Source organism: Notamacropus eugenii, chromosome 4 (assembly GCF_028372415.1).
Source record: "Notamacropus eugenii isolate mMacEug1 chromosome 4, mMacEug1.pri_v2, whole genome shotgun sequence".
Taxonomy (NCBI): Eukaryota; Metazoa; Chordata; class Mammalia; order Diprotodontia; family Macropodidae; genus Notamacropus; species Notamacropus eugenii.
In genome coordinates, this window is record NC_092875.1 from 127267610 (window position 1) to 127295269 (window position 27660).

At 38.9% G+C, this 27660-nt stretch overlaps 1 protein-coding gene across 11 annotated transcripts in view; it reads left to right on the top strand.

Moving 5' to 3' along the window:
• The window catches only part of SAMD12 (sterile alpha motif domain containing 12), a 513637-nt gene that overhangs the window by 346144 nt on the left and 139833 nt on the right, over positions 1-27660 (top strand). Inside the window, exon 5 of one of the 11 annotated variants that reach the window (XM_072603229.1) lies at positions 19526-20043. The exons of 8 other annotated variants lie outside the window; for them this stretch is intronic. In XM_072603229.1, the coding sequence (XP_072459330.1) occupies positions 19526-19551 (26 nt within the window). In that variant the 3' untranslated portion in view covers positions 19552-20043. Of the gene's footprint in view, positions 1-19525; positions 20044-27660 lie in introns of those variants that run through there. 2 more of the 11 variants (XM_072603231.1, XM_072603225.1) reach the window with 2 other exon arrangements.

Consider the following 27660-nt stretch of genomic DNA (forward strand, 5'->3'; position numbering starts at 1 on the left):
TGGATACCTCAGAATATTTTTTGAAATCCATAAGATACATAAAATTGCAAAGGAAACCAATTATAATGAAATACAGTTACCAAAATTTTTGAAAAGCATATTCACAAACCCCATATTAAGAACCCCTGATTAAGATATATTCTTTTTATGCTAAAAATCCAGCTTCAAATCTGAAGTGTGGTGTGGATTAGGATCTGCCTGTGGGCAACCCTGCACATGAAGTTGGTCTTGAAGTTCCCCAGAGCCTTGCCATAGAACTAGCCCCATAGGCTAATCTTTCCTACATCTCTCTCAACCTCTCCCCTGCTTCTCTCCCACAGCAGGACAGTTTGGGTTCCCAGAGCCCTCTATTTTTTGCTCCTATACCAGCTTCCCAAGTTTTAGAACCATTATGAGCACTTGTCATAGAGATCTCTGCTATGTGTGTGTGTGTTTGTCCTTTGTTGCCAAATACATGCCATCAGAGAAATAATGACACGACTTGCACTTGACTTTGTTCTGAGTGAGGACTATAGCCCTTGAACATGGTTTTTTGCGCCAGGACAAAAGAACAGCAAAGCAGAATGACCATATCTCTTCTAACCTGCAAAATCTCCACTCTAGGCTTCTTAAGTTTTAATAAAATGGGGAGCAGGTTGAAGTACCTCTAAAGTTGTGTCATCAGTGAAGGTATTCTCAGCAGAGCTCAGGTCAGGTTTTATTTCATTCTTTCTGTGTAGGTCAGATAAATAAATCTCTACTGATCAAGTGCATGTGACCAGTATAATTTCACTTTCCTTCTTTAAAGAATGAGTAGGGAGGGAAAGAAAGAAAGTAAAACCTCGGGCACAAATATATTCAAATATATCTCTTAAATTCTTCCTTTTATAATATTAGAAATTAAGGTAAATGAGGGTGTGTGCGTGTGTGTGTATGTGTGTATTGTATGTTCTTTCAAAAGGTATTTGGCCTGACAACATCCCATTAAGTCAGCTGGGTAGCTGTTTTGAGTGTTAATTTGCTAAGCTCATGAACTTATATTACAATACATTTGATTTTCTTGGGCTCATTTACAGAGAAAACAAAGACATAAAAGATCTCCATAAAGTCGAGTAAGCTGCTCAGATGGAGCCATGGAGAGACCTCTAGAGCACACAGGGTACTGAATGATGGGAATGAGCCTTCAGAGTCGTATTTTTTCCTTGGTTTGTACCCTGTTTCCTATGCTTGGCATCACTTTGGGACTGCCTGGTCCCACTTTACACCTGTGACAGCTGCCAAAAGTTATATTTATGTATCCGCTTCCGTGGGAGGAGGACTTCCTCTTCCCTCTCTAGAGCCTGACTGTATCTTGTGAGTTTGGAGTCTGGGCTCTCCAGCCCTATTCCTCTTTGACCTCATTCTGAATGCCCATGTTGACCTTTTTCTAGATAACAGGAAGTCTTACCTGAAATCCATAGGGATGTGGGTGAGGGATTTACTTTATTGCCCAGAAAACTTACTATTTGCCATTGTTCTGTACTCCGGAAGCAGACTGGTCCCTTGGTTATACCCTAAACACACCATGCTCATAGCCTTACTCCATGCCTTTACTCAGGTTTCCCCCATCGCTACTTGCAATATTTCTTCACCTATCTTCATCCTCAAATCCTAGAACAAGAGAGAACAATTGGCTGAATTACTCTGCGCAGCCCTGTCTCCCCAAGGCTGCAGGATTAGCCACAACCCTTCCTGGGCAGTGCTGCTGTTCGAAGCCTCCAACATATCTGCAGATTCCACACAGACACCAGTACTTTACTGTAAGACACAAAAAATGACTTGCTTTCAATCAAATGACATAAATGGGCTTTTAGGGCTTCCCCATTTCTCAGTCCCCACTCCTCTTCCTTCTCCTAAAGTATATTTGGCACAGTGTCTCTGCTAGTTTTTTTGTCTTATTTTGTTTTTGCTCCATAATTGAAAACTTTAGTGAGGACAGGCAGAGGGAAGGCAAGAGATTGATGTTATTTCTAAAATTAGTGGCCATTTATCCTTTACTCCATCACCTAGATATTGTTTCTGTATCAATATATTGATCCTATCAAAATTCTACAGAACATTGATTAAAATACATTTGGTGTTTGAAAGGCTTCTTTAAAGCATCATAGAAATGACCATCATCTCTCATATATTTGTTATTTTTTTGTTTGTTTGGCTTTATTGTCTGTGGTGTGTTGTTAAAAACCTTGAGATTATCATCCATGGGTAAAGGTCAGATGTTCTTATGCCATCGCCCAGCTGTTTCATTTTTTTAAACCCAGGCAAACATAAGCCAGCAGGTAGAAATGATCTTCTTTCTGGAAAAGGAGAGACAGGTTGGCAAAATCTCCTATGGAAAGGTGAAGACCTCCTCCTTAATTAGAGTGGAAGTTTTTCAGCATCTTAACATTTTGAGGAGAAAATGTCGCCTTCATCCAGGAACGTCTCTTTCTTCCTTAAAAGGGGAAGATTGTATTTTAGAAAGAGCCCTGAGTCATCACGACATTATAGTCCAAAGGAAACCCAGCCTCACTCTCTTGCTAATTGGATAAAAATGTAAACAGTAAATTAAGGATATGATTAAAAATTAAAGAGCTACTACAGAAACTATCAATAGTAAGTGCTTATTAACTTACATATAACACTGTGCTGAAATGTCAGCTTCAAGCTCTCTGTCGAATCTGATTTGGTTTGCACAGATGAGTTTTCTAAAGGAGTAGAAAGAAAGAAGCTCCTTCTTTGTAAACAGAGCTCCCTAGCTAATTGCAGTTTCTGTCCTTTTCAGCTTCACGGACATACTCTTTGGAAACCAAAGATTAGCTGGGCAGTGGCCCTAAGCGGGGATGAGCATTATGTATGTAATCTACTGCCCCTGGTGCTTTCAGTACATTAAGTCTGCAGTATTATGGCCCAAGACTTGAGTCTTTAGATCAGACTTTGCATTATTAAGTGAATAAAAACTTTATTACCTACCCTGTAGGAGGTGGCTAGAAGGTGGAATAAGGTTAAAGAAAGCATGTCGAGACTACATGCTTGGTCTCCCTAGTTCCAAGCCAGAGACTGACATCAAGCAGTGCCTTTGTCAATATTATTGTTACCTATTTTCCCCAGGGAAGGATTTAATGGACAGGGGAAGATTATATAAAAATCATCTTGGGTATGTGCCTTCTTGATAGCCTGTAAGGAGCTGGCAAACACTGACTTGTTTACTTTGCATAGATGGCCCTTTTTGCTATGAGCAGCAAATGATTTGGAATGGTTTCTGATCAAAAACATAATAGAGAATCCTAGAACAGCCCCTATTTTCTCATCGTATCAATCAATTCATTTATTTAGTCAGTTATTCATTCAGTTATTCAACAAACCATTGTTGCATACCAATTTTATGGAAGGCACTGAGCTAGGAGTTGGGGGTGGCAGACAGACAGACAGAGATGTAGATAGATAAACAGATATGGATAAGACCCAGTCTGTCCTCTAGGATTTTGTGATCTGCAGTGAATGTTGTTGGGGTTATTACCCCATTCTCAAAGAGGACCAAAGCCATCAGGAGGGTGATGTCTTGACTTGCAAGTGAATTGGATTTAAGTGAGTCAGAGCTGTGCAAAGTCATCAACCTCACTCTCTCCTCCAGAGTCATCAGAGTCTAGTGGCAAGACATACATCAAAATGGCTGGCAACAGCCTCCGTGAATGAGTGAATAAATCAATGAGCATTTATTAAGCACCTACTGTATTCTAGGAACTGTAGACAGAAAAACAAAAGTTAGACAATTTCTATCCTGGAGGAATTTGCATTCTGATAGAGGAAGATAACCTGTAGTGGAAAGTGATAGGGAAGGAAGTTTGGCTCTAGAGTCATAGGGACTGTCAATAGAGACACATGGCCACTATGGTAGTATTGAATTGATTAGAGAAGGCACTCACTTGAATAACTATAATATAGTATAATATTAGAGTGTAAGGTGAGTGCTGTGGGGAATTCAAAGAGGAACATCACTTAAGAAAAGTCTCAGTCATATCTTTATTAGTCTCTGGGCTCCACTTCTGATACTCTGGACTTTCTTCTCCTGCATGGGTGCTTTCTTCTCACCTCAACCTGTTGCTTTTCAGCTGTCTTTAATGTGTTGTCTTCCCCCAAAAGAAAGGAAGCTTCTTGAAGGCAAGGACTATCTGCTTGCATTTGTATTCCAAGTACTTAGCACACTGCCTGGCACATAGTGAATGCTTAATGAATGTTTGTTGATTTAATTTGACTTGACTTAAGTAGAGGAGTCTTCATGGGGAATTAAACTGAGCCTTAAAGAACGGATAGGATAATGGATAGTATAAACAGCACTGTGGTTCTATGTATATAAAAGCATCCTGAGGCATTGGAAAGAATAGTAGACTAGAAGTTGGCAGATAGTAATCCTAGCTCCACCAAGGCCTTGAGTTGTGACTGTCAACAACTCCCATCACCTCTCTCAGCCTAGATGATATCTTCTGGGTTGGACTAGATAATCTCTAATATCCTTTCCATTTCTAACCTCCAATTATCGTATTTCTTTCAATACTTTGATGAGGTAGTGATCTTATCACACCCTCCACCATTACAGATAACTCATATGTGTCTATTCATCATGACTCATTCTTGTTCATGCCCTCAGTCTTCCATTAGAGACTCCATCCAATGAGTGAGAGAAGTTCTTCTAGATATTAAAAGAAATACTTCATGGATATCCACACAGAACTTGGGCTGATTGCCTGTTTTCCTTCACTCTCATCTACCTTCTTTTCTAGTCAAACAATCTCCTTGATGATACTAGCAGCCTGTTTATCTATAAACCTGTAGTAAGCATAACATATTTCCACTATTACTCACAATAACATTTATTTAGTGCTTTAGAATTTGCAAAGCACTTTACCTACATTCTTTCATTTGAATATCACAACGTTCTCTGAGGAAATAAACACTACCTGCGTTATTGTCTCCATTTTACAGATGAGGAAACTGAGGCTTAAAGAGATTCAGTGACTTGCCCAAAATCACTCACAACTAATAAATTGTCAAAGACGAAATCTGAACCCAGGTCTTCAAGTCATGCATATTATGCGATGCCGTCTTGACTCTTCAAAAGAATATAGGTAGATCAATAATGATATGTGATAGAAGATCATTTAAGCAAAGGGTTTTTTTCATAGTATGGATGTGAATTACTGTTTGTATCCTCTATATCAGAGAGAAGGAATCTCACCAACCATTAATTCACTGTCCCTGGCATTATAATTTGGATACAGCAGGTGCTCAATAAAAATTCGCTGAATATGCTATTTAAAGATAAATCATCTGCATAGTGCTAAGGGCCTATTCTAGGGACCAGCCTAGAGGAAAGGAGAAAGGCAGGGTGTTCAAGGGTCATCGTGTGTGGGATATGCTCAACACAACAATAAAACACATGACAAAAAAAGGCCTTAAAATACTAGTTGAGAACTTATAGGGGCCTATGCAAGTATCACAAAGGAAGTAGGCACTTTGCCATCAGGATTCCTTCAGTTAAGGAGATGACCCCATCAGGAGTCATTTCCTACATATTCAGTTGCTCAGCTGTCTGGCTTCTGCACATTTAGTGTCTTCTATTCCTAAACCCCAATTTCCTATATATAGTATATTCTAGGAAATGAATATATCCATCATATAGAAAAGCAGACACCCTCAGTTCTCAATCTAAGTCCCTCTTTTTTTTTTCTCTCCTCAGTGGAGAGATCCTCAAAGCTAAGAATGATACTTATGAGGTAGGAAGATGAAATAACCTTTTGTATTTAACTGCATGTGCATTCTAAAGCCTTATCAGGAATATGTGTGTGATCATGTGAACAAATATGTTTCCTTTTTTTACCTTCTATTTTTGTAACAGTGGTCTTGATTTTTCAATCATCCTTATTTCAGTATTTCTTTTCCAATAAGAAAATGTTCCTCTAAACTCCATTTAAAATGGCCTTAATTCTCCCTTAGCCATTTGTTGACTCTTGACCACTTTGGAAAGACTATAGTGATATTGAAGTGGTTAGGGGATGCTGAGATCCCAAGGATGCCAAGGCAGAGTTGCCTGGAATTAATTTATACACATTCAAGCCTTCTCTTGACTACAAGTGGCAAAAAGTTTATTGTAATGCTTTAGCAAAAGTGGACAAGGGTCCTTAGGAAACCTATGAGATAATGAGGTGCTGGGGTATATATGGAAAAGGGACACAGGAAAGGATGCCAAAGATTCTAATTAGATAATTTAGGGGTCCAGAAAATGTAGGAAGTTTTGCAGAGACAGTTTTGTTGAAACACTGAAGGAGTTTCAGAGGCATGGACCTTGGGAATTTGTCTTGAGGGACAGTCCTTGGGCCAGCCAGGGGCAAAAATCCTTGGGTCAGATGCCCCTGTGTCTGTTCTGAGGATAGGAGCCTAATGAGAAATTGGGAGGCTTCCAGAGACATGATCTTAAGGCTGGGGCCCAAGCACCCCATCGGTATAATTGCACAACTTTGGGGGAGTTTGGCGATCACCTGACCTTCTGGTGGGACCGTACTGAAACCAGAGTATGCTTGCTTTGAATGTCATCAGGAAGGGATTCCTCAGCCTCCATTGGTAAAATATGAACAAAGATGAACAATTTTTTATTGTAAGAAAAGGCCTCCTCTTGTATCTAAATTTCTCAAGCTATAGTTTTGTCTATTTCTTTTTTTTTCTCCCTGTCCTCAATGTGAAGGATGACTATTAAGTGCCCAATATGAAGAGTGCCAGGGATTGGAGTGCTTGGGAGGGGTAGGGTCCCGGAAGAAATTAAGAAAACAAGAAGAGGAACTCTATGTTTAAAGCAACTAGATAAAATAAAATCGTTTTTGTGATCAGTTTCGTGGTATGGGAAAATTAAGAATTTCCTAGAATTACTAGGAACCATTTGGCATTAGTATTAGACTTGGTGTAGTGGTCAATGGATTTGGAACTGAAGGGCCCACGTTCAAAACCTTCTTTGCTCTCTTAATACCTCTGTGACTTTGGGTAAGTCACTTAACTTCCAGGAGCCAAAGGTAAGACAATAATATAAATGCATAAAAATGAAAGCTTTTATTATGATTAAATGTGCGGGTGAGAATTAAAGAGATTAAAGGGACAGCAGCCACATTTCTGCCCCAACAGAGATCTCACCCTCTGGCACGGATGCCATGATTCCAGGCTGCTGTTGATGCTGAGTCCCTTCTAACTCTTTGTGACCCCATTTGGGGTTTTCTTAGCAAAGATTTTGGAGTGGTTTGCCATTTCCTTCTCCAGCTCATTTTACCAATGAGGAAACTGAGGCAAATATGGTGAAGCGACTTGCCCAGAGTCACATAGCTAGTAAATGCCTGAGACCAGATTTGAACTCAAGAAGATGATTCTTCCTGACTCCAAGCCCTGTGTTCTATGCACTGTGTCATGTAGTGATTACAACAGCATCTATGGTTAATAGAGCGCTTTAAAGTTTCATGGTTTATATGGACATTATTGCCATCAATTCAGAAATGAAGAAATTTCAACTCAGAGAGCTTAAGTGAATGACTTTCTCAAGGTCATACAGGCACTAACTGGCAGAGCCAGTACTCAAACCTGAGTCTTCTGATCCCAAGTCCAGTGCTCTTTTGCTTTACCAGGTTTTTACAACTCCTGAATTAGGTGATAACAATAAGGAGTCTGTTTATTCCATTCATAGGAAGTACCAAATGAGACAGAAACAATTTTTTTGGAGAAACAGATTTAAAATATTTGCCATACCATTAGAGAAATGAGCTGATAAGAATATAGAACCAATTTTACATAAATATGGCAGGAAATGATCCAGGGTCCTAACTAACTTGCATTACAATAGAAATCAGCAATGTCATATAATAGTCATATAAAAGCATGTTCTATTTTATTTTGTTTGAAATAGCATTTTTTTCCAAATACAAGTAAAGATAGTTTTCAACATTCCCTCCCCAAGACAGTAAGCAATTTGATGTAGGTTATACATGTGCAATCATATTAAACATATTTCCATATTAGAATGATGAAACATGATATTGAAATTTCAGTAATTGCCCAAAGGCGTCACATGTTGCTCTTTGTTCTCTGTTTAACCCTGATTAGGGCTTTGTTAGGCAATTATAATTTTCATCCCCACAACTGACTCAAGATATGGAAAATTTGGATAACATCCAGAGGTGAACAATAAAAATTATTACAGTTTGGGATATCGTACCCATGAGAAATACTAAATGAATTGGGTTTGTTTAGCTGTGAAAAGAGATGGCTGCAGGATAATTTTTAGGAATTTTCAAAAAATATTCAATGGGTAATGAAAACTAAGTTTCTTCAGCTTTCTTTTAAGACAGAAAAGTTGAGAAGAGGCTTACAATAGCGGGAATTGGGATTTAGTTTAAATATTGGGAAGGGCATGAAAGTTGACAACTTAAAAATACTGAGGTATCTTAAATACCTTTCAAATTGTATAGCTAATATGATAGATAGGATTTAGAGATAGGATTCTTAATGTGGAGTCAAAAAACTTGTTTTTTGTTTTAAGAAAATATTTTTAAGGTAGAGTTTTCTTTGTAACCCTATGTATGTTATTTTATACATTTAAAACATAACTCCGAAAAAGGGTGCACAGTTTTTCAACAAATTGCCCAAGGGGTTACTGATACAAAAATGGTTCAGAACCCTTGATTTAGAGCTACAGGTACCATAAAGAGCATCCCTTCATTTTATATATGAGAAAACTAAAGATGAGAGAAGTTCATTGACTTACCTAGGGAAGTCACCCAAGAGGTAAATGCCAGTTGGGTTTTGAACCCAGGACTTCTCCAGTTACAGTGCTCTTTGCATTTCACTACCCTGCCTATTACAATATTCAGTCCTGCCTGAATATTAGAGGGCTGGATATTGAGATCTCAGCAGATCTAATGATTTATTTATTCTGCCATAGAATACTGCCATGCCTGACACTCAATTAAATTGTTCTTTAGACAAGATTCTTGCTTTTTGTTTCTCATTTCCAGTTTTCTTTTTAAAGGAATGACTCATTTATGTGTATATTGTAAGGCATAGGCACATATGGATTCATATTAATCAATGACTCCTAATTTCTTTTCCAAGGCACAATAGATAAGTATGACACCAAAATTAAAAAATTGTGAATCACTTCCATAACATAAATTATCACTTAGAGGAGAATGTGGAACAAATTGAAATTAACAAATACTTATTATTTTAAGTGCTATGAAAGTTATCCTATAACGCCTCATCATGGTATGTCAGTGACCCTGGATTCTAGATGGTCATCCCAGAAGCAAGTTCTAGAAGGATCTATGAAGCCAGAAAGGCTTCAAGTATGGGTCTGTTGATGGACTGCTTGTAAGTTGTCCAAAGTGATTTAGAAGAGGCTCATTACCAAGTCAATACCAGAAAGATGAATGTTGTATCTTTAAGAACTCCTAAAGACTATCTACTAAGATATAGAGAAGTTATAATCCATGTCAATAAATGCAGAGCCTACACCAGTAAAATTAAAGATATTTAAAATATTGAAGAGTTATATGCAAGGTTCAATGCTAAGTACTTAGGGAAATACAATATTTTTTTTCCTCCATAGGAAATTTATTTTTTAAATAATTTTTATTTCTCCCAGTTATATGTTTAAATGATTTTTAACCTTTTATTTAAAGTTTTAAGTTCCAAATTCTATCCCTTTCTCCTTCTCTCCCCTCTCCCTTCCTTGAAATGGTAAGCATGTGATATAGGTTATACCTGTACAATCACATAAAGCATTTCCATATTAGTTATTTTGTGCAAGAAGATGAAGGAGGAGAAGAAAGAGAGAGGGAGAGAGAGAGAGAAAGAGGAAGAAAGTAAAAAATAGTATGCTTCAGTCTGTATTCACACAATATTGGTTCTTTCTCTGGAGATGGATACCATGTTTCATCATGAGTCCTTTGAGATTGTATTGGATCGTTATATTGCTAAGAATAGCTAAATCATTCCCAGTTCTTCATCATACAATATTGCTGTTAACTGTGTATGATGTTCTCCTGGTTCTGCTCACTTTACTTTGCATCAACTGTATGATCCTGGGCAAGTCACTTAACCCCAATTGCCTCCCTCCCCCCAAAAATTGCTTTTGGCAATACCTCCAAATCATATCTTCATGAAAGGTAATTGGGGATATCAGTTGAGAGAGGAAGAAGTCTGTACTGAACCATCCAGACATATCTATTCTCCTGAACTCATATGTTTCCATCTTCAAGGGCCACAATCCCTCTGTTGATCCTTTGGACTTCAATAAAAGTAAAGAAGTAGAACAAGAACCAAAAACTCCAAATAACAGATAAATATCGAACATTTATATAGTGCTTACTACACACCAGGCACCGTGCTTAAGTACTTTACAATCATTATCTCATTTGGTTGTAAAACATAGGTATTATTATTTTCCCCCTTTTACAGATGAGGAAACTGAAGTAAACACAAGTTAAGTAACTTGCACAGAATCACACAGCTAATAAGTATCTGAGGCCAAATTTGAGTTTAGGTCTTCCTGACTCCAAGTCCTATCCACTGAGCCACCTCTCTGCCCCTAGAAGCAAAAGCCACAGGTCCCAAACTGCCCTGTGATGGTTTAGAGGTCAACAAAGAAATGTCACCAATCAATCAATCAATTTTTAAAATTATTTATTTTTGGTTTACAACATTCAGTTCCATAAGCTTTTGAGTTTTAAATTTTCTCTCCCTCTTTTCCTCCCCACCTCCCCAGGATGGCATGAAATCTGATATAGGCTCTCTCTCTCTCTCTCTCTCCCTCTCTCTCTCTCTCTCTCTCTCTCTGTATATATATATATATATATATATATATATATATATATATATATATATATATATATATATATATATATATATATATATATATATATAAAACATATTATCACATTAGTCATGTTGTAAAGAAGAATTATAACCAATGAAACAAATCATGAGAAAGAAGAAACAAAACAAAAAAATAAAAGGAAAGAGAGCAAATAGTATGCTTCAATCTGCATTCAGATTCCATCATTCTTTCTCAGGATGTTTATAGAGTTTTCCATCACAGCCTTTTGGAGTTGTCTTAGAACCTTGCTCAATAAATATTTATTAAGCGCCTATCATGTGTCAGACACTATGCTAAGTGCTGAGGATCCAAAAGTGGCAAAAATAACCAAAAACAGCCCCTGCTCTAGAGGAGTGTGCAATCTAATTCAATAGAACACAAGATCATTTATCACACATCAGACCCAATTAGACCAGGGATCTGTAGGAGTCCTAGTATGTATGTAGTATGACCTTAGCAAAAACAGGGAACAGACTCCCAGGGAGCAGACTTATAAAAAATGATTAGTGTGTTAACTAAATAAAACACAGTCACTTGTGCAGTCTGCTTTATGAAAGGAAAGGAGAAAAGTGGAAGACTTGAAACAAGTTGAATAACCCATTACTACAGGTCAGGTTCTGCCATTGCCCTTACGCTAGTCATTTCCTAGTCTCAAACAGATGAGTTTCTTTCACTTTTAGATACCACCTTGTATCTACCACCTACAGAGAGTTGGCAAACATGCAAAGAGGAATTATCAGAAGTAGAATCAAGGTAAAGGTATGGATACATTAGCTGTGACTAGTGAAGAGAAGGGTTGATTGACCTATGGAGTTATTCCTTAGCCAGAAGATAGTTGGGAAGTATTCACTACACAGATTACCTAATAAAAGGATGGTAAGTAGTCTTACACTTGTAGGGTGCATCTTGACTGCATAATAATTAGGGTACTCAGATAGATGAAAATATGTCATGTCCTCTCTGCATATAGATGAATGAAAATGGACCTGATGATTCTTAAAAGTCATCATCGGTATTCTCAGCTTTTTAGGTAGAAAATTTATCTAGAGAATAAAAAATGCCAGAGCTGGTGCAAAGAGTGTTGATTTTGCCGTAGCCAATCACAGCCAATCAAACTCAAATGCCCTCTTGCCTGTAAGTGGCCAATGGTCGCAAACCTTGAAAACCCTTTAAGCCTCTTTTAGGAACCACAAAGATGCACTATATGTGTGATTTTGATGAATGCATATTTTTTTTAGTTGCCTTCCTATCTACATCTTATAACTGTACATTGGGGTTTTCACTGGGGCTGTTACAACATACTGGGGAATGAATGTTTTAGATTTCTGCAATCTCAAAATTGATTTTTGAAACACTGTGTTTTCCCCATCCCTGGGAGACAAATGGTTACTTTCCGGGGTGAAACTCCCTGGCATTGAGGAGGCAATCTGCTGGTTAACACTGAAAAGACAATTTAAATTGCTTTGGTCCCTAACTTTTGATATGTTATCAGTAGGTTGGTTTTAAAAAGAAATACCTAAAAACTCTTGCTCTTCTTAAATCAATTATGGCCAGATGCATATATATCCATCTTTTGCGTTTCCTATGTAATTCCAAATCAGTGGTTCCAGCTTTAACAACAAACCATCACCGAACAAGTTATTCATCTGTAGGGGTGGGGAGTCATTTGTGTGCCTGAGGCAGTGAATTCTGATGTTACTTTATTGAAAAGACCAAAATAGCGACTTTCTAGTTGTTTTTCATGTTTGATTTGCCTCTCTGTAAATTTGATATAAAGATGGTTATGTTAAGCTAATTACACCTTAGCTTTTTTATTTTCTTCTGCTAAGTGGAATCACGTAGAAGGCGCTTTTACCCCCAGAAGAATGGAACATTTGACCACAATTACCATTTTTACATTAGACAAAGCACCTTGCTGTCTGTTACAGAAAGTGATTTATTAGTGCGTACACCATGGCCATGCAGTGTCTAACTAGCCACTAAGACATGGACAGTCACACAGTGCACTGCCTGCAGAATCAAATTATATTTGACATCCAGTACAAGTCCCAAGACACCTTAATGTAACACCTTAATGCCTCCTTGGGAAGGAGGGAGGGGTGGAGAAAGCCCATCAAAATAAGAATTCTAGCATGGATTTCAGCTCTCAACTCCTTATATTTTGACCATTTTTCTCATGTTTCATTGGCCTACCAACTGCCGAAGCATATGAAGCAAGACCCCTTACAAGGTCAAACTTTAAGATCTCAAGTAGATTCTGATCAGAGAGATGTCTTTGGCATAAAAATAGACCAAACCCTCCACTACAGACTAGGTGAACGTGTCCTCAGGAGATAGGGCTCCTCTGGGGTGATGATTTGATGCAAAGCCAGCCCCTAGGGGATTTTAGCTCCAATATGTTCCTGATGGGAAAACTGAGATGTTTTTTCACTTTTTGACACTACCTTGTTCACCAAGCAGAGAGTTAGTGGTGAAATAGTTAATTCATCTTTCAGCTACATTTTTTTTTTGGTAAAACCAATTTGATACCGTGTAGCAGGGTGCTGTTATTGAAAAATTGAAGCACCAGGTGTGATTAAATAAGATCACACATTTCATTCTTTCTTTAATTTCACATTTCTCTTCAGCAGCTGTATCCCTGAGCTCTCTTTAGAGTAAGGAAGCACCTTGTGGTGTGGTGTGTGATTTTTTTTTTAGCCTGCCCATTACAGTGATGACAAAATGTTTTCTAAGTAAGATACTGCATTGGACTGGTAGGAATAAAAACTGTTTGTTCCCCTAATTATTAAGTAGGATATTATTATATTTGTTTTGTTGAGGAAACTGAGGCAAATACAGTGTGCCCAAGGTCATACAGCTAGTAAGTGTCTAAAGCTGGATTGGAATTCAGATCTTCCTGACTCCAGGCCAAGCCCTCTGTCTACTTGGGCCACCATCTGGAAGAAGCACTACTAGGAGCCTGAAGAGCTGAGTTCTAAACCTGATTCTACCCCCAAACTAGCTAGCTGGCTAGCTAGCAGAACCTTAGTCAGAGCCTCTAGCCTCTTTGGGTCTCTGCTTTTTCATCTCTTAAATGAGAGATTTAGACCAAATGATCTCCAGGGTCTCTTCTTGATCTGACATCCTCTGATTCTACCTGACCTTCTCTGTAGAGTCTGTTTAGAGTCTGCCAAGAAGCACAGATTTAGACTCCAGTGACCTGGCCTCGCAGCATTGTGAAATAGGAGTTACTTTGTCTTATCACTTCTCTGTCAGGAAGAGCCACCTGAGATGCATCCTCTGAAGTGAACGAGGACAGAAAGTGGCTGACCCTGCTCAGCCTTTCTTTGTGTTCTTCCCTCGTAGCCAGGATTCATTGTACATAATAATTCAGCATCCCCTAGATGCCACAGTACTGTTCCACATTCCTTCCAACAGGCTCGTGCCAGCATCCCTCCAGGCTTTAGAAAGAGTTGGGTAAACTGGTGATCGCCTTCCCATCATTACACCCCACCACTGCAGGAAGATTATGAAATCATCCTGTCCATTTTAGTACAAGCTATTGATCTTGATTTTTTTTACTATGGATGGGTTCACTGATATGAAAATACACTTACTATGCATTTTGCTATTCATGGTTTCACTGATACACCGGCTTTGAGAGGAAGGAAAGTTTCATCATGTAGGAAATGTTCCAAGTGGAAACTCTTTTGGAAAAATTAAATGAAAGCCATAATTATTATGATTTAGTTGTTTCTTTGAGTACTTCATGAGAGCAGCCAAGCCAGTCAGTCAATCCCTACCAGGCGGTAGTCTCTTAGGTGCCAGAGATACGAAGGAAAAATGAAGGAAAAATACCCTCAAGGAGCTTATATTCTATCAGAGTAAACAATACATACAATATATATGTACACAGAAAATAAATAGAAGGTAATAAAGAAGAGGAAGAGGATACAGTGGGGGGGGGAGGCAGGGAAGACCTCTCAGGAAGGTAATTGAGCTGAGTTTCGAAGGTATCTAGGGATTCTAAGAAAAGGGAAAGGGGGAGTACATTTCAGGCAGCAGGAAGGAAAGAGGTGGGGTGTAAGACTGCCTATGCAAAAGCATCTACAAAGTCTCTGTTTTCCTTGCAGGATGTACATAGAAAATCTAGTTTGAAGGCAGATCAGCCTGAAAAAAAGACAATATTCAGAAGATCATTTTTTCCCCACTCAGGAGACTTAGTGGATACTTTTAATAAGCAAGCATCTTGCCATGCAGGGTTCCCTACCAGGGGGTCCCTGTTCATGGGCAGAGGAGACCTTTTCATCTGGTCTCCTATGTCACTGTCCCTCTCTCCCAGGTTTTATGTTCATGTAGTGCTTTTAAACATTTCCGTGTCTTTTTTTCTACACCTTGACTAAATTAACCCTCACAAAAAAACCTGTGGAATAAGTGGAGCAGGTATTAGAAACCTTATTTATCAAAGGAAGAAACTGATACTCACCAAGGCTAAGGAAATGCTTTGCTTAAGCTAGTTAGGAGGAAAGGCTAATCCAGTGCTCTTTCCACTAGAACACATTACCTAGAACCAAAATGATGGAACGGCTGGGAATGGGACCTCCCAGTGTCAGCATTCCAGATATAATTCTGCCAAAAGAATGAACAACTAATACAGGCATACCTTGGAGATATTGGGGGTTCACTTCTAGACCACCACAATTTGACCAATATCACAATCAAGCAAGTCACATAAATTTTTTTGGTTTCTCAACGTACATAATAGCTATCCTACTTATACTATACGATTAAGTTTGCAATAATGTCTAAAAAAATGTACATACCTTAACTTTTTGAAAAATACTTTGTTGCTAAAAAAAAAATGCTAACCATCATCTGAGCCAGCAAGTTGTAATCCTTTTGCTGGTGAAGTGTCTTGCCTCAGTGTTCTGATGGCTGCTGACTGATCAGGGTGGTGGTTGTTGTAGGTTGGGGTGGCAGTGGTAGATTCTTAAAGTAAGGTAACAATGAAGTTTTCCCCAATGATTTAATCTTCTTTTCGTTTGAGTACATAGAGTCCATTATAAGGTTATTAATTGATCTAATTTCAATATTATTGTGTCTCAGGAAATAGGGATTCCTGAGGAAAGGGAGAGGGACAGAGGATTGGCTGGTCAGTGGAGCAGTCAGAACATACAACATTATCAATTAAATTCATTGTCTTATTTGGATGTGGTTTGTGGTGCCCAAAAATGCTTAACGATAGTAACATCAAAGATCATTGAACACCATAACAGATATGATAATAATTAAAAAGTTTGACATATTGAGAATTACCAAAATATGACACAGAGATACAATGTGAGAAATGCTATTGGAAAAAATGGTGCCCGACCTCCTTTGATCTGAACTTCTTTTTTTGGTTTGTTTATACCTGTCATTCCATAAACAAAGGTAATATCATTCTGATTATCTTTCTGAAAAATAAATAACTATTCAGTTAAGCCTTGGGAATTGTGAGATAACAGAACTTGCCCAGAGTCACATAGCCAGTGTGTTACAAAGGCAGAATTAGGATCCAGGACTTCCTGATTCTGGGGCTGACTCTTTATCCACTATACAACAATCCCTATCATTAGGAGCACTATGTTTCTAGTCATATAGATGGAAATGGTGTAGCTGCAACCCATAGTTGGTTCTTATTGAACATTGGTCAAGGAAAATCCTCAGCCTCTTGAACTACTAATTGAACTAGTTCTCTCTTATTTTTTACTAATACAATTGATGCTTTTAACTGAAATTCAGAACTTTACATTTATCCTGGTTAAATTTTATCTTAGGATCATAGTGTTTTTGGCAAGAAAACCTGTTCACAGTTGAAGGTAGAAGTCAGTAAAGAGTTTCATTACATACATAGTTACAAACCAAGACTGAGAGAAGAACCAGTTCTTAATAAAGTAAGGAATCTCTGTGGAACAATCAGGCTTGGGAATATGAGGTGTTGGCTGCTGGTTCTTTATGGAATGGACAAAAATAAACAGACTGGGTTTACAACCAGTCAGCCACTGGTCTGTAGGACCATTGTATTTTAGAGGAGAGGACAGAAACTTCTTAATCTTATCTGTCATTGCCCTGGGAGATCCAAGCAAGACAGGGCAGACTCTACATGTCTTGGTTTTCCTTGAAGGAAGCCTAGAAGAGAGAAATACACAACCATCAGGGCTAGATGTAGCCTGCCCATTTAGTCTGACCTGGAGGCTTATAAAATGGCATTGTTCATGTCAGGAAAAGGAAAGTACAGTGCTACCCCCTCTCTACCTTTCCAATGGGATCATAAATTTTGAACTGGAAAGATTGTTGGAGGTCTTTTATTCTTACAACTTAATTTTAGAGATGAAGAAACTAAGACTGTAATGTACTCTTATGCTTCTTTACTCAAATGTCTCTAATGACCTGAATTTTGCTTCAACCTCCTAGAGGCTAGGGGTTAGATAGAGATAAATACAAATGTTTATTAAGGCAGAAAATCAAAACCCGGCTTCATTGTTAGGAATTCTCCCAACTGGGGACCAGCAGTAATTGTGTTTATATTCCTGACTTTCTGTTTAATAGAAACTCTCTAAAGCAGCAGAGGACAAAATCACATGAACTTGAGGCACCATTTATATTGCCCCTAGGCAATAAACCTGACCGTTATTGGAATAGGGTGTTATATCAGCCAGAAACAAGAAAAGTTGATGAGACAGTTTCTGTCATCAAGGAGCTTCTACTCAAACTGGGGAAACAAGACTAGGGAAATATGAGGATAAAACTGCCACTGGTGCCCTAAGAGGTGGGAGGAAGAACAGATCAGTCTATGCTTAAATTGTCTAAAAAGGCTTCTTAGAGGAATTAAGACATGAAGCATACCTTGAATGATGTTTGGTATTTGGATGAACTGCAATAGAAAACTAGCTTAATATGGAATTAGAGAATCCAAATTCAAACCCAGAAATGCTGTTTAAAACTACCTTTCTATCTGCAATCAATTGATCAGTATTTATTAAGCACCTGCTATGTGCCAAGCACTGTGCTAAGTACTAGGGGATACAGAAAGAGACCAAAGACAAGATACACTCTACCCTCAAGGAGCTTGCAGTTTAGTAGGGGAGACAACATGCAAACAAGTACAGACAAAGCAGCTATATACAGCAGGACTTCTTAAACTTTTTCCACTCCTGGTCCCCTTTTTGTGGTTTGGCAGCATTCCTTAATGTTGCATGGCCTGAGGGCATGCTCAGTGAAAAGTGCACATGCTTTGTGTTCAGAACCAAGGCTACAGTGAAGTTGCACTATGCAACACAGGCAAGCACTGCCAGAAGAACCTTGGATTCATTATATGTTTGATTTTTAATTAATTTTTGATCAATGTGCATTCAGAAACCTTTTCCTATTGCCAAATTTTTCACGACCTCCCCATGTGAAAAAGCACAGTTTAAGAAGTGCTGATCGACAGGATAAATAGGAAAAAATTATCAGAGGGAAGGCACTGGAATTAACAAGGACTGGGGAAACTTTCTCATAAAAATAGGATTTAAATTTGGACTTAAAGGAAGCAAGGGAAATTAGTAGGCAGAGATGAGGAAGGAGAGAATTCCAGGTATAGGGAGGGCCAGAGAAAATGTCCAGAGACTAAAGATGGAGGGTCTTGTTCATGGATCAGTCAGGAGGCTAGTCAGTGTCACTGGATCAGAGTTTGTGGTAGGGAGTAAGGTATAGGAAGATAGAAACGGTAGGAAGAGGTTGGGTTGCAAAGGGTTTTGAAAGCCATACAGTGTTTTGTGTTTGATCCTAGAGGCAATAGGTACCCCACTGGAGTTCATTGAGTAGGGAGGTGACCTGGTCAGACTTTTGCTTTAGGAAAATTACTTTGGTGGTTGAATGGAGGAGGGACTGGAGTAGGAAGAGACTTGAAGAAGGCAGACACTCCAGCAGACTGTTGCTTTAGTCCAGGCTTGAGGTACCAAGGGCCTGCACTAACATGGCAGCAGTGTCAGAGGAGAGAAAGGGGCTTGTTTGAGAGATGTCGCAAAGGTGAAGTTAACAGTCCTTGTCTAGCCTGGATATGGGGAGGGAGGGTGAGACATAGTGGAGAATGGAGGATGATCCTTGGGAGCCTGGGGGACTGGAAGGATGTTGTTGTCTTCTGCAGTAATGAGGAAAGTGGGAGGGGAGAGGGTTTAGGAGGAAAGATAATTAGTTCTTTTTTTGGATGTGTTTAATTTAAGATGTCCACTGGACATCCAATTTGAGAGGTCTGAAAGGCAGTTAGAGATGAGAGATTGGAGGTCACCAGAGGGGTTGGGGCAGGAAAGGTAGATTTGAGAATTATCAGCGTTAGACAAGATGATTAAATTCATGGAAGCTGATGATTTCCCAGTGAAATAGGTCTACATCTCGGCTTCCTCGTCTGTAAAAAGAAAGAGTTGGACTCCATGAGTTCCTTCTAGCTCTGCTTCTCTGACCTTTGACCAAAAGCTACTATCAACTTAATATAATTTAATTTGCACTCCATTGTAGGTTACTTTGTAAATTGTCTGCTCTCTAAAGTTCTTTACAAACTGCAGTCCTGTGATGCTAAGTTCTCTGAGGACAGATGCCCTTGCATTGTTTCTTTTATAGAGTACATCGTGTTCTACGGAAACTGACAGTTTTTATAAGGAATCCAGGAGGGCAACAGAAGGAAGGATGTCGGTCTGTGAAAAGCCTAACTTACTCATAAGCAGTGAAGACAAAAGGGGAGAAGGGATTGAACATCAAGAACTTCAAAATTATCCATAATTATTATTGCTTTCTATATAAATGGGAGCTAAATAACTTAACATTTTGAAAAAAAATTGTTTCTAAAAAGGAGTTCTATTTTATTTTACAGTTTCGTTAGTAATAAATTCTCATGATCCCATATAAGGGTTAACACAGATTGAAATTTTTTTCTATAGATTTTGTGTATTAATAATTTTAGAAGATATAGACAGGAAAAGTATGTTGGAAACCATTAGGAATGTCTCTTTTACTACCAGATTAATTTTAAATGGATGAGAAGAGAGGAAGCTTGAAGAGAGACATGTAAAGACATTTGGAACTACTCTGCCCTTCATGCTTTAGCAAGATTAAAGGCAAAAAATTACCCCCCTTAAAAATGTTCTTCTCTAATGTGCTTTGAGTACAAGTTCCTCATCCTGGACCCTGTGTTTCCATCACCAGCCCTCCACCAAAGGAAATTTTCAGAAAGAAACAGAAATCCACAAACAGAGGAAATGGGATATAGTAGAAAGGACGCTGCCCTAGAAATCAGGAAGCCACGATTTGTCCCTTCTCTGCCAATCACTGACTGAGTGACCTTGAGCAAATCATTCAACCCCTCAGAAATTGTCTCCTTCAGTAAAATGAGGAGGTTGGATTAGATGATCCCCTAACATACCCCCTTTGTTCTTAGATCCCATATCCTATGTCCTATAGTCATATTTGGAGGTGTTGACAATAAAACTTTCATAAGATATTAAGGGAAGTATTTGCTCTTCATTGTTGTTATATAATCTCCAGAGATGTTTAAAACCTGGAAAAAAGAGTAAATTCTGCTAATGTGATCTTCCTTGATCAGCCCCCTCTCAGTTCTAACAGAGTTCTTTGCTCCTACTGAAGTCATTGGTGTAGAAACTACTGAGTTGTCCCAGATGGTCCCAGGGTTGACATGCTTTGTCCAGAAATGAGAACTTGGTTTTAATTTCTGTGTACTTGATGTTTCAATATTGTGGGCTTTCAGCATAGTAATCACTGCAAATGAAGGACTGGGAAGAAAGGGAGAGAGAGGAGGCTGGCAAGCCTCACATTAAATTCCTGGCTTACAACTGGAGCCTGTCACTTCATTTGCTCTTTTGATGTTGCCCAATTGGAGAAAGTTAGTTGGCTACAAAGAGTTTTAGGGGAGCTATTCAAGGATAAATGAAAGAAACCGGGGATTCTTTCTCCTATTGTGCAAATTAGCCAATTGCCATCAGATTATCTAATTCTCTTCCTTACTGATCCCACACCTGCATGCTATCAATTCTGAACCAAAATATAGATGTAGACTTAAATTGGCCTTGAATCTACAAGCATTTCAAGTGTGTACGTACAAATAGAATATACTTTAAAAAACTTCAAGTACAGAGAGTTCCTAATGCAACTCTTAATGATTGTAGGATCATATATTAAAAGGTAAAAGGGACATTAGAGGCCACTGAATCCAATTCCTTCATTTTACAGATGTGGAAACTGAGTCACAGAGAGGTTAAGTGACTTGTCCAGGGTTAAATAAGTAAGCATCCTAGGCAAGCTCCAGATTGCTGGTTTAACACTAATGTCTACTTGGAGAGAAAAAAACTCCCACTCTGAGAGTTGTGAGAGATAATCCACTTTACCTGAGTATAAACTTTCAATTCTGATTTTCCTGGTTGTTTCCCCAGCAGGTCAGCACAATTGTTTTTGGAAGAGGCATGATTCCTCTTGGTAGCTGTGGGTTTCTATTAAGGGCTCCATCGTTTACCTTAGTAATGAACAAGGACAAGTCCATTTTCCAAGGTCTGGTCTACATGTGTCCCATGAAGCATTAGAGTTAGAAGTATCAAGCTTTATTGTGGTAACAGAGCCATTCTTCTTTCCTTTTTCTTCTTTCATTTCCCATTTATTTAAGCCTTGTGCCCGATTAGCAGAACTTTGCATCTGATTTCGTTGTGAAAGGCTGCAGAAGTTTTGTGAGCTATTGAAAGGATAGAGATACTCTGTACTAACAGCAGCTCACATTCCTCTAGTGCTTGAAGATATCCTTATGGTAACACTGTTACTTAGTATTAGACACACACACACACACACACACACACACATACACACACACTTTTACAAATGAGGAAACTGAGGTCCCAAATTGGACCAAGGTCACTTTACAGATTTGAACCTAGGTCCCCTGATTTTCAGTCTGAGGGCACTGTTTCTCTTTTCTCCCATCCTCCTTGTGCACTATTCATAAATAAGGCCAAGCTAGGGACATTCATAATGAAGACAGAACTTGCCTTCACTGAGACATAACTGGTAGATTGTTAGAAGGCCCCTTAGAATGTGTTTTGCCTAGACTTAATAGTTATAATACATTATTGCCTAGATCAATTTAAAACTGTGTGGGATATCTTTTCTTTTAACATCTTCTCATTTCTAAATATATGCCTCACCGGTCTCCTATAGAGGAACTATTCTTTATGACAGTTAAAAAGAAAGAGGGGAGAAAGCGATTCAAGAAAACTAACCAGAACATCAACCGCACTAAAGTATATCTATATTCATCATCCCCTACCATAAGAGAGAGCATGGTTCAATTTCTAAAAAACAGTAATAGTGGATTTGGAATTAAAGGACCTGGGTTAAATCTAATCTTGTATTTACTCCCTGAATTATCTTGTGTAAATCAGGGAACCTCTCTGGACCTCAATTTCCTCATCTGTAAAAATGAAGAGGTTGAACTGGAAATGTTTTATGGTTTCTTCCAGCTCTAAATCTTTTAAATCCTATGCTCCATGACCTCTGCAAAAAGGGAAAGAAGCACTTTTTCATGGACTTCCAACTTATTGTGGCCCAGGTTGTGTCTAATATTTATCCTCTGCCTCCGGAAGCATCAAACACATAGTAGGCACTCATTAAATTACTTGGTGACTGATGTTAATAAGAAAGTGCTAGCTTTCCTCAGAGCACTTAGCATTGCCAATCAGTGGTGGTAATTGAGATAATTTCTGTAATTGAGCCAGACATGACTATTGGTCAGGAAGTGATGTGGTACAAGTAAAAGTCTGGGTTTGGAGTCAGAGACCCTGAGTTCACATGGTGGCTCTGCTGTGTTCTACCTGTGTGGTCTTGGGCTAATCACAGAACCTCAGGCTCTTCATCTATAAAATGAAGGGTCTTGGCTAAATGATCTTTAAGGGCTTTTCCTGCTTCAGATCCTGTGATTGTGACCCTTTGTGACTGAGGGATGGTGGTCCCATCAACAGCTAAGAGGAAATGCATAGAGGAGACAGTTTAGGGGGGAATATGATGAGTTTAGTTTTGAACAAGTTGTGTTTGAAATTCCAACAAGATTGTTTGAAATTTAAAGATTTGGTCTAGATATATAGAAGTCTACATCTACATAGAGATGATAATTGAATCTGGAAGTAAATGAGATCAGTAAGGGAGGATACATAGAGAAAAGAGGGCTTACGAAAATTTCTCAGGGTACATCCGAACTTGGGGGAGGGGGGTTGGAGGATAATGAAATTGTGGAGAATAAAAGAATATCCAAACAGTCAGTTTGAATATCCAGATTGAGAAGAAAGCAGTGTCATGGAAGGGAACAGAAAGTATCCAGGAGGAGGGGGCTGTCCCTATAATAGTAACTCCTGTGTATACAGCACTTTTAAGTTGTTAAAACTTCTTACAACAGCTCTGAGTGGTGGGGCAACTGTGAGCTCCCAGACAACAGGGACAATTTTTATTTGTCGTTGCATCCCCAGCACTTGGCACAGGACCTAGCATGTAGTAAACATTTAATAAATGCTTGTTGCCGCTGCTGTTGCTGTTGTCCTTAGGTAGCGTTATCTCAAGTTTACAAATGAAGAAACTAAACTTCAGAGGGGTAAGGGACTTCCCCAAGGTCACAGCGCTAATATGTCTCTGAGTCAAGATGTGAACTCTGCTGAAGTTCAGTGTTCTTTCCATTAAATCACAGTGCTCCTTGGTGTTGAATGTTGAAGGTAAGGTTAAGGAAGATGAGATTTTTTTTTAAAGGCCATTGGACTTGGCCATTTCAATGATCATTGGTGACCTTTAAGAGAGAGCAGTGATGTATATTTATGTTTGTGTCTAACGGTAGCCATTTCTAGAGTAGGTGTGGGGGCAAATTGAGGGGCAGGGAAGAAATTTATGTGATAAATGTATATATTTAAAAGGAATAGTAAGTTGTACATAATAGATTTGCAGTTTTGTGTGCAATCATCTTTTTACTGTTTTACCATATTATGGAAATGCTCATTTCACTTCATAAATTAAAAATTAAAAAAATTTAAATAATATGTTCCATTGTTCTAAATATTTTAAAAATAACATTAAAAAAGCCACTTTGCTAGGGTATCATGGTAAAGGAGAAAAAGCAGAAAGAGGACTATGTCTGGAGTCAGAATAACTGGGTTAAATCCCACCTCTAATGTTTCCTACCTATACAGCCTTGGCCAAGTAATGCAACTTCCTTGGGCCTCAGTTTCTCCATCTGTAAACTAAGTAGAATGTCGCTGCATGATCACTTAAATTCTTTTCATTTCTATATCAGTAGCCCTAGGATCCAGTCTCCTATGACCACCTTCCTTTAAACGTCTCAAACACAACCTCTCTGAAACTATACTCACTATCTTTCCACAAGAAGCCTTCCTTTTTCTCAGACTTACCCATTGCTGTTGTGGGCAGCTAGGTGGTGCAGTGGATAGAGCACCAGTGCAGGAGTCAGGAGGACCTGAGTTCAAATCTCACCTCAGAAGCTTGACACTCATTAGCTGTGTGAACTTGGGCAAGTCACTTACCCCCAATTGCCTCTTCCTGGGTCATCTCCAGTCATCCTGATAAATATCTGGTCACTGGATTCAGATGGCTGTGGAGGAGAAGTGAGGCTGGTGACCTGCACAGCCCTCCCTCACTCAAAACAAAGTCAAGTACAAGTCATGTCATTATTTCTTTGATGGCGTGGTCTTCTTTGGCAACGAAGGATGAACACACACACACACACACACACACACACACACACACACGCACACACCCATTGCTGTCAAAAGTACCACCATCTTCCCTGTTACCACCTTTGCCGTCATCCTCAAGTCCTCCCTCACAGCCACCCCGTATATCCAATCTGTTCTCACGTCTTGTCATTTCTACCTTGATGTCTCTTCTGTGTTCCCTTCTCTCCTATCACATTTCTCCTACCCTTGTGCAGGTCATCGTCTCATACCTGGACTTTTGCATTAACCTCTTCCTTCCTCAAGTCTCTACCTACTCCAATCCATCCTTCATTCAGCTGCCAATGTGACTTTCCCAGATTGCAGACCTGACCATGTCACCCCCATTTGATAAAATCCAATGTTTCCTGTCACCTCCAGGAGCAAATATAAAATTCTTTGTTTGGTTTTTAAAGCCCTGCACAACCTCACCTCTTCCTACCATCCCAATCTTCTTTTATTTTTTTAAATTTTTTTTTATTTTATTCTAAACTTAAGATATAAAACAAGCATAGTAGAATAGAAAAAAATCACTGTACATTTGCACCCCACTCCATTCTACCTACTTTATGGTCCAATGACAATGACCTTCTTGCTGTTCCTCTCACACAACACACTCTATCTCTAAACTTTTTCACTGTCCCTCATATATAAAATTCTCTCCCTCCTCACCTTGGCTTCTTGTTTGCTGACTTCTTCAAGTCTCAGTTCAGATATCACCTTCTATAAGAGGTTCCTGATCCTCTTATAGATTTTATGCACAGTTGTTTGCCTGTTGTCTCCCTCACTGGAATGTGAAGTCCATAAGGGGAGGGACCGTTTTGTCTTTCTTTGTATCCCAATGTTTATAATGACTGACTGACTGACTGATCCTAATGATTTGGTTAGTGAGCAGATGAAGTAGAAACAGTAAGTATAGATTACTCTTTCTAGAAGTGTATCAGTGAAAGAAAGAGATGATGCAGTGAGAAATCAGATGATAGCTTGAAGAGATGGTAGAGGTCAAAGGAAGGATTTTTTAAATTATAAAAGATAGTCCATATTCCTAGATATTATGGAAGGAACAATTATTTAGGGATAAGGTAAAGATGAGAGACTGAGGTGGAATAGAAGGGTGATGAGAAAGATAAATGAGCCAGGTCCCCAAAGGAAACAGGAGGGGTCAGATTTCCAGAAACAACTGGAACCAAAGAGAAAATGAGAGAGGGGATAGGTGAAGATGCAGTGCAATTTTGAAGTTTGGGGGAGGAGAGATGAAGAAGCTGATGATAAATGACCTCAATCTTTCCCAGTAAAATAACAAGACAAAGAGAGAGATGGAGTCAGAGTCTTGAGAGGAAAGATTCTGAACAACTGCTGTGGGGAGAGTAATAGTCCATCAGACATTAAATGCAGCAGTTGGGAGCCCAACAGAGATTTGAAAACATGAATTTTAGTGACATGGTTTCATTATTTCCATTATCTTGTGTTCAATGACTTGAGTATAGAAATAGAAGGTGGGGGGTGAGCCATGGTTAAGAATTAGCATGATATGAACAGTGGAAGGACAAAGGGGCAGGGGATCATAGAATATCCGTGATGGCCAAGTAAACAGCAAAATGGTGACTGGGGTCTATAGCCTTAATGGAATATAAAGCATGATCTAGATTATCTCGGCTGGGACTGGCTAGATACAATGAACTATGTGAGTTCGGGCTCACTTATGTACCAGCTAATACCAGGAACCCCATAGCAGGAGTGTTAAACTTTAATGCAATAAGTCCCCCAGGGCGCAGTCTCCAGAAATCTTGTGGCCTAGAGGATGCAGCTGCAGATTGGATGACAAGAGGACCTCCAGGTGGACAACTGAAGGGGATGTAAAACATGATCTGGGGTTGGTCAGGTATGCAGTAGTGGACTATGGGAGTCAGTATCCACCCTCTCACCAATCAGGAAAGCTCAGCCTTAGGTCCCAGTGTAACAAACTACTTTCATCTTTAATAATGGCAGAGCCACCACCCTTGAATTATAATCTCAAAGAACTCAGTGTGTTGCATGAAGAAGTAAAAATGTCACTAAAGAATACAAAAATGTGAAGAGTAGCTAGACCAGATCAAGGATACGCACAACAGATCTGTGTGGAAGTAGACAGAACTCTGAGGGCATTGCAGGGTTGATTCTCAAAAGAGGTGAAAGATTAGAAGTCAAATATTTTAGAGGGGTATGGAGAGGGAAGGAATTACAGCCCTTATAACCAAAGAAGGGCAAAGGTCACTTGAAAGAATTTTAATTATTCTCACTCTATATGCCTGCTTTTCCATCATTAAAATCTTCATGTGATTAATCTACACATACATGGAGATTATCTTTGATAAAGGTAGGAAAGGGGAAATGGTGGGCTCTGGAAAATGATTTTCTACATCAGACCAAATCGTTACAGTAGCAAAAATGACTAAAAGGTAGGGAACATCAAAGATCCTATTATATTTGTTTGCTGAGTGTGAACTTGCATTTGATTTGGCAGAGCAAATTACTACCTTAAAATTTACTTTCCTATAAGATATCTCAGGCATATGTCAAAGTCATACAAGATTTTTCTGAAAGATGTAACAATAGAGATAGCTCTGTTCCATGACCCTCTGCTTATTAAGATAAAGCAAAGCAGAAATCAGGGAGATATATGCTTGTTGAAGCTATCTGCCACTGCCATGGAGGATGCCCAGTGCAGAGCCCAAATGGAAGAGAGATTCCCTATAAATGCAGAGTCCCTTCAGATGTTTGTTTGTAGATGGCATTGTGGTGATTGAATCAATCCCTAGAAAAAAATGTTTATTTGTTTAGTCATGTTCAGCCATGCCCAACTCTTTGTGATCCCATTTAGGGTTTTCTAGCAAATTCACTGGAGTGATTTATCATTTCCTTCTCAACTCATTTTACATTTGAGAAAACCAAGACAAATACAGATTAAGTGACTTTACTAGGGTCACACAGCTATTAAGTCTGATACCAGAA